The 13,628-nt window shown below is 39.6% G+C and overlaps 3 protein-coding genes across 3 annotated transcripts in view; 2 read left to right on the forward strand and 1 right to left on the reverse strand.

Annotated features, from left to right (window-relative positions):
• The first annotated feature begins 776 nt into the window (after nucleotides 1-776).
• On the forward strand, nucleotides 777-2,547 carry LOC105152591 (uncharacterized). The gene is made up of 2 exons (XM_011066958.2): nucleotides 777-1,058; nucleotides 1,141-2,547. The coding sequence occupies exons 1-2, from the start codon at nucleotides 1,032-1,034 to the stop codon at nucleotides 2,320-2,322; spliced, it is 1,209 nt and encodes a 402-aa protein (XP_011065260.1). The 5' UTR covers nucleotides 777-1,031; the 3' UTR covers nucleotides 2,323-2,547.
• The window catches only part of LOC105152615 (elongation factor-like GTPase 1), a 42,878-nt gene continuing 31,630 nt past the window's right edge, over nucleotides 2,381-13,628 (reverse strand). Inside the window, exons 4-5 of the mRNA XM_087409105.1 lie at nucleotides 3,343-3,530; nucleotides 2,381-3,082 (exon numbers count right to left, since the gene is read on the reverse strand). Coding sequence (XP_087265231.1) covers nucleotides 2,894-3,082; nucleotides 3,343-3,530 — 377 coding nt within the window. The 3' untranslated portion in view covers nucleotides 2,381-2,893. The remainder of the gene's footprint in view (nucleotides 3,083-3,342; nucleotides 3,531-13,628) is intronic.
• On the forward strand, nucleotides 4,657-13,338 carry aos (protein argos). Its single transcript, XM_011066963.2, has 4 exons — nucleotides 4,657-5,924; nucleotides 10,415-10,635; nucleotides 11,239-11,410; nucleotides 12,527-13,338. Exons 1-4 carry the CDS (start codon nucleotides 5,661-5,663, stop codon nucleotides 12,770-12,772), a joined length of 903 nt encoding a protein of 300 aa, XP_011065265.2. The 5' UTR covers nucleotides 4,657-5,660; the 3' UTR covers nucleotides 12,773-13,338.

Genomic DNA, 13,628 nt, shown 5'->3' on the forward strand with positions numbered 1-13,628 from the left:
CGAAAACGTTATAAAGATAACAAAGCGTTTTCCTTTTATCTAAGCCGAAATGCCGACAGCCTTTCTTTTGGCTATTTCGACCGCCATTTCGATTTAGTTTTCTGTAGTCCAATAAGCGCTTAGTATTATTAGTATAAGGTATGGTTAGTAGGTCCAAAATGGAGAATCTATGCGCTACTTTGATATCTTTACATGAAACAGTTGCTTATACCAATTCGCAGATTCACTATCAAATCGAAAGTATCTGCAAATGGCGGCGTTTAAAGAGATTCGAAATCTGACCAATCAGAGATCCCGGTACCCTTTATGACTTCACTCCTTACTAGAGGACTCTACTGAATATGAGCGACACTATGAACATACCTTTATGCAAGAGTCTGTGTTCCCCGTTTTATTCTGGGCTGCGTTTCAAAATTCAACTCTGTCGACTCGAGTATTATTTTATCACTGGCCTAGTTTCCACCGAGAGTGGTTAAGCCGGTTTAATTCGGACTAGAATGTAAGAACCAATCAACTACAGTCGAGCATTCCCCTGTCGACTGTAACAGGGGAATACTTGACTGTAGTTGGTTGGTTCTTACATTCTGATCCGGTTTAAAACCTCGATGGAAACTAGGCCATTGTTGGTCACCGAATGTTGAATAAAGATAAAAGATACTCAGTTGAGTTGAGAGTCAAGTTTTGGAACGCATCCGTAGTGCATTTTTGCTATAATATACGTGACGTAATCTATAACTTAGAGTTATCTGGGCATTAATTCCTGAACGCAGCTCTGGAGAATTCTTCTGAACGCAAACTATGTTCGTTATTTTCTTAGGCTTGTTTACGATCTGCAGAAAGGTTTCTACGTATTTCGCTCTTGGCCCGCTTGGCCGAAAATTCTATTATTTCGACGATCGCTATTAAATTAGAAGAAAAAGAAATTCTACGCACTTCTATAAAATTGCTAAAATCATAAGAAAAATAAGAGGACTTTTTTATGTCCATACGATTGTTAAGTGATTCACTGGGGAAAGATTCTTAATCCAAAAATGGCAAAATCTGAAATGAATAATGAGGTAAGATATATCAAAACGAAGCACATATCATCTGTTGACATTAATTTTTACTAAGAAGGTACGATATTTATACTATTTTCAGTTCATCCTTCTACGACATGCAGTTCGTCAGGCACGAATTTGCATAGTCAATAAGCTCATCAAGGAAGCTAAACTCTTACGGGATAGACATGGAAATGAAGCACAAAAGGAGAAGTGTAGAAGGAAAGCTGACAGGCTGGTTGACGAGATTTATGCACTGAAGACAATTAAAGACGACGATATTTCAAAATTTGGTCTCTTGGATGAGAGAAGTCTGACTAAAATATTACAAGATCAGTCATCAAGTAATAATGTTCGCATAATGGCAAGGGTGACGAATTATAAAACTCTGAATAAAAGACTAATACAGTTTAAGGAGAGATTCCCAGATTATAAGCATTTAACAGAGAAGAAGAAGGCTACAAAATTAAAAGACAAAAATACTGTGAAAACTAGGAAAGCTAAAGAAAATAATTCTCAGAATAAGAGTTCAAAGAAACAAAAAGTTGTCGCTGACAAAAACGTTGAACAACCCCAACATGACTCCGATGACGAGGAGGCATGTAAGAAGGAATTACCTGAAGTAAGGAGTAATTTGCGCAAGCGCAAAAATACATTGGCTGAAGATTGTACATCCTTGGAAAAGCAAAAATCACTAAAACTTGGAAAAGATAGTACATCAGAAACTACATCAGTCACAGATAAACAATCAAATGTAATTAAACCATCAAGCATTACAAAAGAAGCAAAAGTGAAGAGGTTTACTGAACTGTTGGAGGAACAAGAAACCAATCAAGACGCACAGATGTCTATTGAAAGCCAAGATTCCGCAGGTACCGCGACTGAACAAGTAAAGGTGGTTGATGACTTCTTCATAACGGCGGATGGTCAAAACTATCAAGGGAGCAGTGCCTCGACGTCGTACACAAAATCTCACAGACATAATACACGAGCCAAATCTCTCCAATTGAATGATCGAGTTAAAAAGCAAAGTGCAAATCGCAAAAACGATATAAACTTAAATAAAAAATCTCTGGACAAACAATCTTTTTCTATGAAATCCAAGAAAATGACACCCCACAAGATTAATAACAGGACAAATAATAGTAACACAAATAGAAATACGATTGTTAAAAAGGATGACAATCCCGATTTACATCCTTCTTGGATGGCTAAGAAAAAAGAGCAGGAAATCATGAGTCAAGGATTTCAAGGCAAAAAGATTGTATTTACAGATGATTAGTCGAAATAGTTTACTATATGGAACAAGGAATTTACTTAATCAAAAACCTTTTGTAAAATACTTTTCAAACTTGCGATACATTCATATTGTTTTAACAAAAATGTATACATATGTACATTTATCTTCAAGTGTAATACATTTATTTAATGTAAATAGCATCATATGTTATGTCTTCTTTCCTAAATAATTTGTATATTTTTATTCAATAAAATGCAATACATCATACATTTTATTCGTACATAATATGGTCTTCTGTATACAAAATATATCGTAAATATATGTTGTAACATATTTAAAAATGTCGAAAAAATAAAAAAAAACCTACTTGAAATGATCAGGTAAAGAAGACATTCAATTTAATATTTAATCTAATTCATTAACAAAATTAAATATTGATCAGTGTATATTTAATCTTGTTTCATAACATAATGCAGGAAGGAACAAATGTTCTTCAATGTTTGCATTGATTTCATAGACTTAATGGACGTAAGATTATTGAGTTTCTACTACAAAGATGAAACTCGATATACGCGCGATTTTGAAAGGATTCGCATTAACAAGAATTTTCGCATCACTTGTTTTTCGAAAGAGTCCGTTGTTTTTCAGCATGCGTAACTAATTGGGAGTCCACAGGAAGACCTTTCCTTCGACGAACCGCATCCATGTAGCATTTAGCTCGATTATCGCTGTCCGCCTTTTCACCAAAATGGAGGTATTCTTCCTCCGTGGATGGTACCCAGTAAGGATCCTGTTCGATTACCTGTAACGCAGGAACGTTACGTTACATTTGAAAGTTCATTTGAGCAATTAAAATATTAATGTATTATAAAATTTTTTAGAAAAGAAAATTCTTCGAAATTGTCATGGATTCTTTAATCATGTCTTTAGATCTTTTATTAAATATTAAAGATATAATAAAAAACATTCAACACGTTGCTTAGAGTTTTAATTCATTATTTTACAATTTCTAAGAATGTCTCAAATTTATGAACACTTTAATTCACAAGAAAACGCGCTTACCTCCCAATGACTAAAAACTAGTTGCGGACTAGCCAATCCGGACGTTTGCGTCCGTAATTCTCTTGCGAGATGGAAGCTCTCTAGAACCGGTAGAGTGGCCAATACTCTGAATTGTCCACCGAAGCCATAAGCACTTTCCGTAGATACGATCCGGCCTTGTCTTTTACCGAACACAGCATACAATCTCCCTGTAACAAGAACAGTCATCATCAATTGTTGATGTCTCAGCATGAATATCGGTAATATCACGATGCAGAAATGGTTGTCTCTGCATTGCTCTAGCATTTCTTCGCGACATTCCTCTTACGGTATCCTTGTACTTTTAATAATAATAAATATCTTCGAGCACTCTACAAAATGTTTCCGAATACTTGAATATAAGAATCGGACCTTCAAGTGATTAATTTTTGAAGAAGCTTGCATTGTTATTGTTACTGGCATTGTTCTAGATAGTTAACATCTTATCGTATTATGCAAAAAAATCTTGTAAATATCAAAAAAGATACGAGATATGAATCACTTGTAAGGATAAATTTCGAGAAATCAGCTAAAAAATACAGCTACCTTTCATAAAGATAAAGAATAATCGCAGAAATATCCTGATATATTTGAAAAGATAAAATATACTATCTGATAAAAAAAAGATAAAATGTGTATTTCTAGTATTTCTAGTAAATCTAGATATCTAGAGGAAGAAAAACAAGAACACACAAAAAAAAGAGGCTAAAGAAAAAGGAGAAAGAAGGAAGCTATGAGATGCTCAAACGAGATTCGGAATTGCGCGAGAAACGAGGTAAACGTATTTAGGTACGATTGGAAGATACAAGGAAGGGAAATCGCTGGCTCGCTGATAAAAGCACGAGGGAAGAGAGAAAAGGATCGTGGAACACAGAATGTGTAGAAAACATAGCGGATAATGACAAAACAAAGCGCGCGCGCGCGCGAAAGCAAACGGGCCGGCCTCTGGAGAAAGAGTAAAACACTCGTTAATACGCTCCCGGGGAGAGCGGAGAGGAATGCACGCTTCGTACGGAGTGCCCGTGGAAGAGAGGATGCGATACAAGGACAAACGGCAAACGGCGACGAGTCCCGAGAAAAAACGGCGACGATGAAAACGTTCGGTGAGGAGAGATAGAGAGGAGCCCCGGATAGAGAGTAGTAGTGGGGATGACGTAAGAGCCAAGGGACAGAATGGAAGGGGGGGGGGGAGGCAGGAGCAGTCAAGAATGAGAAGAGAATGAGGAGGGGGAGATGCCAGGGAGAGGCGCGGGAGGGAGGGACGGGAAGGGCGAAGGAAAAGGGGTGGGGGCATCCATTCATGCTTTACTTCTGGCTTTTAAGAGTCCAGTCGAGCGGACGGCATACCTTCGCATAGGCCGATCTCGTCGGGACGTTCTGTTTCTTCTCAGTTTTAGCGATCGCGCTCCGTTTCTCGAGAGAATCTCCAGATCTCATAGGATCCGCAAAAAAGGAGTACCGCACGGACGATCGAACGAACGAATCAGCGACAGATAGATAAGAGATTTCAAGGAACGATCGGCGACTCGGTGAGAGTGCGCGAGTGCGATCAAACGCTCTATCAAATCCTGAAGGCTCCCCTCTCTCTTTCTCTCTTCAAGATCGGTCGATCACGATCGGGGAACCGTTCTTTCGCGTCTCTGGAATCGCGAGAAGAGGAGGATAAGAGGAGATCGCGGTAAACAAAGACACGTGACATCCTGTTTTCGTGACTGAAAGAAAAAAAATTGTAAGATCTAAACGAGACTTCCGTACAAGATTCGAATTGTGCGAGTTTCCAGCGGGCCTGACCCGTAGAATCTGCGAATTCGGGAAAAAGTACGTGTCAGTCGATCTCCTCGGGACGAGCGATCGAGGTTCATCGCGAAACAATAGGAAAAACTCCTTTTTCCTCTTCTCTCCGATGATCGATCAATGAGAAGACTCGCGTTTGGTGAGATTCACGAAGATGGACTTCAAGTAGCAGTAACGGACGACCGGCGAGCCTTCGAGTTTTCTTGATCCGTGTTGTATTTCTGCTATGAGTATTCCCTGAGTATTCCTCCTCCCGCTCGTTCTGAACGCCTTGTCGCGCAAATAAGAAGGTGAACGTATCGGAACCCCCTACCATTCTTTTTATTGCATCCCCCCACCTGGGAGTAAAACACCTAACGCAGCAAACGTTCCCTCCGGAGAGAAAGAGAAAGAGAGAGAAAAAGGGAAAGAGAGACACACACACAAACAGGCGATCACCGATTCTCTCGGATCGGGATTCTTTATCGGGAAGAACTTTGCTGTGCTTGCTGCGACACTGCGACACGATGACCGGTAAAACGATACGGCACCTGCTGTACACTCTGTTGATGATCGTCGGAGTCATTCGTCGGAGCAAATGCGAGGTTCTCGATCTGGCGTCGAGAATCGAGCACGACGAATATCTCAAGGAGTATTTGTTCATCGACGAAAGCAAGTATCACGCTGACCTGCAGGAATTCGACGACACGACGGTCGAGATAGACCTGATCAATCGTAACCAGAAGTACGTTATGTCGCACGAGGAGCCCAGGGTGTTATATCAAGTCGGGGTAAGCCACTTTCCCATGTCAACTTTGTTAATTTATTGTCATTTTTCAATCCTTAAGTTATGTAACTCATGTATATTGCAACTATATATGTAGTTTCCTATTTTCTAATTCATTATATATATATTACGTAACTATTATGTAGCCATTGGTATAAATATGTTGATCGACTAGCTGACCGATACACGTAACTCACTTATGTTCGTTTCTGCCAATTAACTTTAATCTTAGTTGAAATTTAGAACTAGAAAAAAAATGAAGAATTAGCTGAACTGAGCGAAGGTTAAACTTAAACTATTAGTAGAAATGGGTATTAATGTCGTGCGTTTAAGCACGTTCAATAAACGAAAGGCAATACTTTATATAAGCCACATGAATTGCAGCGTCAATGTCGCATCCTTTTACTTTTCTGTCCTTTTATTTTCAATAAAGCATATTTCTCAAATCTTTTTCTCATATCGACTTTCCCCCTTTAAGAATACGTTACTCGCTCTATTAAGTTCCTCGAACGAATTAGCACTTAAATTGCTCCAGAAAGCGGCTAAATGTTTAGCGACCTAATCCCGACGATTAATGAATCCATCTCATCGAGCCACGCAATTGAATCGCCGAGAACATGAATGGTGGGAGAGATCTCGTGTTATTTCTCTCGTGACCGATCCTTCGTCCGCCAAATCTTAGACCGCCAAATTCTTCTTTCATGGATTTTCCTCAACAGATGTTACGTTTCGATTTTCAACAAGTTTTAGATGTTACGGAAGTCCCGGTGCCGGTATGTACATATATCTCTCCGACGATATATACATACATATATGCGAGTTCGTATACATACTCTCGGGTAGCATTCCGAGGATTTGAAGCTAAATCGTCCGCTTACAGGCGCAGGAAGTAGAAGGAGAGGGAAACGTAGCCGTTAGCAAAGAGCGGCGCCCACTCGATGCTCGAACCTGTTGCTGCTGTCGTTGCTGTAAACACCTACGTGTCGACGGTATACGCGCGTGTGCGTCGCGTCTATGCGTGCGTGCGTGCGTGCGTGCGTGCGTGCGTGCGTGCGTGCGTGCGTGCGTGCGTGCGTGCGTGCGTGCGTGCGTGCGTGCGTGCGTGCGTGCGTGCGTGCGTGCGTGCGTGCGTCCGTGCGTGCATACGTGTCCCCTGTGAGGCACAGTGCGTAGGTATACACGTGCGGACAGGCGCGACACCCAAGTACAACGTATCGTAGATACGTACGTACGTTCGCACGTGGGCCGAGAGTACGTGCGCAAGAACAACACGGTGGGGATGACGACGATGTCGTCGAGGAGAGAAAACTGCTCCTTGCATATTGGACGAGAATCACACGAGCTACCACAAAATCGGTCTTGAAAAATAAACTTCCCTTTTTATTGTATCCTCACTTCTCTCTCTTTCTCCCTTTCAGTTGTTAACAGGTAACCGTAGATTAATACAACAATCATGTGCCTCTACTACCTGTGCTTCTCTAACAATAAACATAGAAATGAAAAGAGCAGAAAAATACAATTGAAGACATATCCGGTGTAGCCGAAAATGCCATTTTCAACACAATTGAATAGGGTTTTTCTTAAGATTTTATGCCAAGAAGAATAATAATTCGTTTCCTCGTAATCTTTCTTTTGTATTTCATTTTTCGAAAAATGTGTTTAAAGAAAAATCTAATACAAGGATTTGTTTAATTTCATATTACTGATTTAAGTAAATAAATCAAAGAGGGTAATCCTTTTCCGTAGTAGATCGCTCCATTCATGATCTACACTGTGTGCTTATTACGATTATCTCTTCGGACAATTAGTAGATACGCATCGAGTAGCGATTAATTATCCCGCCGAGATGTATACGGAGCAGCCAGTGCCATTATGTTTTCGATCGCACGGCAAGATTTCCAGGCTTAGAGACATCCGGTATGGCTATATGGAACGATGAGCGAGAGATCTTTCTTTTTACTAACGCCATCCATCCATCCATCCATCCGACCAGATTCCCTGCGTGTTGTGCGTCTCTTGCCTCTCTTTTCTTCTTTTCTCTCTTTCTCTTTTTTTTTGTTCCACATCTCGTTCCTCGTCTCGCGCGGCCCTTCTCCTCCGTCGTCGCTGGTGCCTAGCGGCTCCTCCTCCTTCTTCTTCTCCTTCTTTGCCTTCGTATAGTATGTCCATCCCGAGTGCCAGGTGTCATTTTCATTGCGGCCGTGCGAGAAGCGAGAGACGCGTGAGAACTTCCGGATGGTTTACGGCGCCCTTCCGGTCCTTCTATTATCCCATTTTAGTTTACCGCCGTTCTCCATGTGTGTACGCGTGTGTACGTGCGTGAATCCCGCTGCTCGCTGCCGCTATATCAGCTTCAAAAACTTCCTTCGCCTTTCGTTCCGCTTCACCTTTTCTTTCGCTCGTAGAGAGCCGACGGAAGTGGGATAAAGAGATGCGTAGGGAAGGCCGCGCGGGAAGGATAATGCGGACAAATACGATTAACAATCGGAAGCGTTTGAAACTGGGATATAATGCCGTGAGATGGATGAGCGCAGCTTAAAAACATCCTTGACGAATGTCAGTCTTCAGTAATTGTAAATTATTTATGTGTATACCACCTGCGTATGGTCAAATATATTTTTTTGTTTAATTAGACGATATATGATATTAAATTGTAAATTTATATTATGTGTATAGTAATATATAAATTTATGAAAAATATCAATTAGGATAAGGTGGTACAATTCTAAACGAAATAAAGTTTGAAACCAATTTTTCAAGTACACGGAGAGAATTTTTTTTTAATTTACCCTTAAAATATGGTAGTTGTAATACAATACAATATTTTAAAGATTTTTTTACCATGCACTTCGGTAAAATTAATCAAACTTATTTTGTACTTTATTATTGTAGTTTTATTAATGAATGAGAGAGATAATTTACATTAAAATTGTTCGAAATACAATGTTGTTCCATGGCTATCATATTTTCAGGGTAAACTCTAAGAAAAAATTCTCTCCGTGTATGATAACCCTCTCATTGTGTGGAGAATAAAGATACTAAACAGAAGAGAATCAAACTTGAAAACTTCAAATCTCATTTCGTTCAGATTTATATCACTTTACTCTACATAGAAAGTCAATTTTGTCTTAAAAATTTGTTTCTAAAAATTATCTTAAAAAATACTACCTTTTTATAATTTGTTAGCTAAAGAATTTTTCTGTAAATTTTTAAGTTATCTCTTCAATTTGTTGGCTATGTTGCGGAAACTCCAAGTAATATCGTAAGTAAATAAAAGATTATTCGGAAGCTGGTAGGCAAGATTTTTAGACATATAAATGTGAACGGATGTCTAAAGGAACGGGATGAAAAAGAGGATTTTCCTCATAAAAAGCTATTCGTTCGATCCATTGTGCCGTGACGAATGATCGTAGTAAGTAGTATAATAGTAATGGTAGTAGTAGTAATAGTAGAAACTACATCTGAGGGAGCGACAAAAAGACAAACGAGATGAACGGATGGTCATAGCAAAAAGTCGAATGCTCACAGTCGGCGGTAAAACGGCGGAAGACCATTTCCTCGAACGTTTCTTCGCTGAATGGCTACGTTGCTTCAACTACTTCGACTCACGCACTATCGAGGTGCACCTCGATAAATGCGTATCGCGTTAACAGAAATCACGAGCGTGATCGCTCGAAGACAGTTTTTTAAATCGTTTTTGTACTCGTAAATCCGTAACGTAATACAAGATTCTCGGAGAGAAGGGAAGCAGATTAATTTCTGCTTCAGCAAACGACGAAATTTGATATTACAAATTCACTCGTGACGAGCAAAGAGTTTCGTTAGTTATAAAAACTGTTAAAAAAAAAGATAAGAGGAATACGAGATATAAGAAGAGCAAGATTGTGAATTGAAAATTTAGTGCAAAAAATCTAAACGATATATTCTCAGCAGATATTTCGAGATTATGGTCGCCTTACGGTAGTTGGCATCGCCGATGACGATAGGCCGGACAGGACGTACGCGATTGCCTCAATGAATGGACTGGCAACATCTAAATAGTCCAGTTATAGCAGACTTTGTATCGCCGGCAGAAAGAGCGGATATACTTCAGTTACGAATCTTGTGCGCAATCGTCCCGTTTATTTCATTAAGCACCATAGTCCCATAACGCGACACGACGCGTTCAGACGTTTATTATTACGCAACGGTACAATCGCCGCGCGATCATAATCGTCCTACTAATAATTCCGTTATCATACCCCGAGAAATAAACAGGTCTCCAGATGTTTATTTATTAATAACGTCGACGTTTTCTGTGCAATATCGGTCAGCTGCTCGCATTCAATGCAATTTGATTCGGTGTATTTGCGCTCGTGTTCACCATCGACACGAAATAAACAACAAAGTGATAAAATCGCCATTCCGGAACGGATCGGAGAGACAATTGAATTTCTGCGAAAGGCGAACGAGTGTCAATCGCTTTATTAATGACGCGGGTGCTTGTTTGCGCAGAACAGCGAGAAGGAGTTACCGGAGTGTGCGGATCGGAGCGAGGTATGTAGCAAGGTGGATTTATATGGTGCACCGTGGGTCGAGAGACAATGTCGTTGCCCGAACGGCCGTGCCTGCCCCAGCAGTCTTCATGGAGACGACGGACACACGATCGCCGATAAAACGCGCCGCTACAAGCTTTGCGAGCCCGTGAAACGACTTCCCATCTGTCATTACTTCAAGTTAGTTAGATCACGACACGCATTCCCCGCGATTCCCACTCGAATTCGACGATTCCATCTTGCGTTCTTGGATCTTACAATTAGCTTCACTCTACGTTAAACTCTATTACTGTATAACAGTCGGATGAAATTGTTGTAATCTTTAAATTCTTCGAAGTGGAATCTTACACTAAAGATTGAAAATTGAGACAGTCTTTTTCAAGATATTCACACACACACATACACGTAGTCGGTTCTTATATTTAAAACCATCTTAAGATGTCTTAAGATGAATCAACCTGACTCTCTCTCTCTCTCTCTCTCTCTCTTTCTCTCAATATTAGTAAAAGATGTTATTTAAGATAGTCTTAAAATAAGAACGGACTATGAATACTGTCTTATGAGTGAGATTTCACTTCTTAAAATGCAATTCACTGTAAAAGTTTTAGAGAGTATAATTTTTCTTGTAAATTTTTCACTGAACAAATGCTTCTTTTCAAAACGCGTTAAACCGTGCAAAAAGAAAATCACTGTTGAATCCGAGTTACTCACTCGCGGAATGGATGGTACTAAATTGTAATAAATTGTAAGTTCGCATTCAGATATCCTAACTTTTTACCACAGGGACATTACGTGGACATTGGCACCCGGAGGTGGTCCAGCGAATGCAACAGTGCAACGTGTTTATTGTCGATGTCGACCAAATAGCGTGCCATACTTAGTGCGTAGACAACCTCACAAATCGCCAAATGGAAATCATGGCTTCGTCTATGCCTTCGCCTGTTCTCCGCAAAGCGTAAGTCAACGAGAAATAAAGAAAAACACGGGACTTTATCTCGAAATGCAATTTTCAAAGAGCTTCACTAAAATCGATATATATCTGTCGATATCCCCATATTTTACCACGCACTTGGGCTGCAAGGAGAAAAATGTAAAATAATATGTGCTACATTGAAAAAAAATATAGTCAATTTTAATAAATATTTAGTTAAATACTACAACTAAATATTTATTAAATATAAAGATATGTTTATTTGATACAAGAAATGTTAATTTGATTTAACAATCATTTTTTTTACTGAACAAATATTTACTTACTGTAAGTAAATGTTTAGTTGGCAGTAATGAACTAAATATTTATTAAAATTAACTATGTTTTTTTTCCTCAGTGTAGGATTCCAGTACTTTATGGAATTGATAAGGAACAAGCGCCCATTTATGTAAAATTTACTTTACTTTTTTCGGCAAGTAAATAATCAATCGTTGTGTAGCCATACTGAAAAGTTTTCACATTTTGTAAAGTAAATTTTATGCTATTGCAATTTGTGACTATTTCTTACTCTATAAATTGCTATACAACACAAGAATAGAATTTATTTTATCAACGAGTATTTTTTCCTTAAACGTTGACAAAATTTATTGCGCAGTAAAAAAAAATACAAGTGTATGAAATCTTGAGAATTGTCGTGTTTCTCTATTTTTGAAAATAGTCATTTACTTTACATAAGTAATCATTTGATTGACTACAATCGTAATATACTTTTTATTTCTCTCCGATATTTTTTATTTTCAGACAAGTAAAAAATTGTCACAAATTCCATAAAAGTAGCAAGAATACTTTTATTAGACTAGTAAGATTATTCATTTTTCTCCACGAAGGATAGAAGCGTTGAAAGCGCTTAGATCAAACGCAGCCCAAGTCCCGAAACACAATAGACGTAGTAAACCTTAAACCTTAAAGAATTAATCACAGTCGAATGTGAGAAGAATACTCGACTGTGATTGGTCAATTTCTTGAGGCTTAAGATTTATTATTACACCTATTATATTTCGATACTAAGATTTCCTCCATTTTCGGCGCAATGCTGACAAAAAGTCTTAGCGCGCGATTAATTTGCTGTTCATCTTGCAGAAAATACGATGTCAGCATAAGGAGCCCTGCCGCCTGTTCACCGTTCGCAAAAGACGCAACTCGCAGCTCGAGGAGGTGAACGCCTCGCCTCTCTGTCAGTGTCCTCGTGGACACCGATGCCCGCGAAGGCACACGGATCCCGGTTCTACGCCGGCACGATCCTACGCCGGTGTCCTGGAGATCAAGACTTACAGCGGTTATTGCGTGCCGTATCATGGTTACGAAAAAATGACCTACGACATTTGAGAGAGGCCACTATGCGTTAGAAACGATCTCTCGCTACAGCGACGGATCCAGGATGTCTGCCAAACGAAAAAATCCAAACTTCAATGGACTACTCATACCTATATCTTACATGTCCCCATAAAAAGAAAGACGATTGATTCCCATATCACAGTGGGTTAGGTCTATCTTTTCAAGCGCGCAACAATTGGCCATTTGGTACCTGCCGATTGTCGAAACGTTGCCGTAAAATCGTAGAGGCGGCTTCCAATTCCCGATCGTGGCGACGAGCCACGTTCGGACGATCTTTCGAGGAGAGCTCATCCGAACGTTCTATCTTTAGTAATACTTTTCCTCTTTTTCTTTCTTTATTCTTTTCGTCTCGAAGGAAGCGTGGTACTCGACGCTCTTGATCCGCTCCGTAGACAGGAAGTGTCGCGTAGGAATCGCGAACAACGGGAAATTAACATACGTGTCGATCGGTCGGCTGTACCAGCCATGTGATGCCGTGCCATGTACAATCCCCAGCGGCGTTGGCGAATGTTAAGTGTAAAAAGTAATGTACAGAAGAATATATAGAGATAAGAGAATCATGCCCGCCTACAGTTTTGTACAGTACGTTTCGAAACGATCGCCTCGTATTCCCACAATGTAACACGGGCCTCATGCCTTATCATGCCCCTCGATTATCGTAGCAACGGCTGAGTCTTTTCTTTCTTAGTGCTACCGTTTTTTATGCCGCTTCATAGAATATTGCAAACGTTGCAGCTATATCATCACAGTCGTTTTAAATTTGTATATATTCATCTCTGGTCTTCCGAAAGTGTTTCATACGGGGAGTATATTGTATATGGTAGCATCGTAAGACTATTTGGAAGAG

Source organism: Acromyrmex echinatior, chromosome 8, assembly GCF_024713525.1.
Source record: "Acromyrmex echinatior isolate Ae372 chromosome 8, ASM2471352v2, whole genome shotgun sequence".
NCBI lineage: Eukaryota > Metazoa > Arthropoda > Insecta > Hymenoptera > Formicidae > Acromyrmex > Acromyrmex echinatior.

What these genes read in the sequence shown, in the direction of transcription:
- LOC105152591 (XM_011066958.2), top strand. Translation starts at nt 1,032, where the DNA reads ATGGCAAAATCTGAAATGAATAATGAG. An exon ending in AATCTGAAATGAATAATGAG is followed by an intron (nt 1,059 to 1,140) that starts GTAAGATATATC and finishes TACTATTTTCAG; the next exon opens with TTCATCCTTCTACGACATGC.
- aos (XM_011066963.2), top strand. Translation starts at nt 5,661, where the DNA reads ATGACCGGTAAAACGATACGGCACCTGCTGTACACTCTGTTGATGATC. An exon ending in CCCATCTGTCATTACTTCAA is followed by an intron (nt 10,636 to 11,238) that starts GTTAGTTAGATC and finishes TTTTTACCACAG; the next exon opens with GGACATTACGTGGACATTGG. An exon ending in TCGCCTGTTCTCCGCAAAGC is followed by an intron (nt 11,411 to 12,526) that starts GTAAGTCAACGA and finishes TTCATCTTGCAG; the next exon opens with AAAATACGATGTCAGCATAA.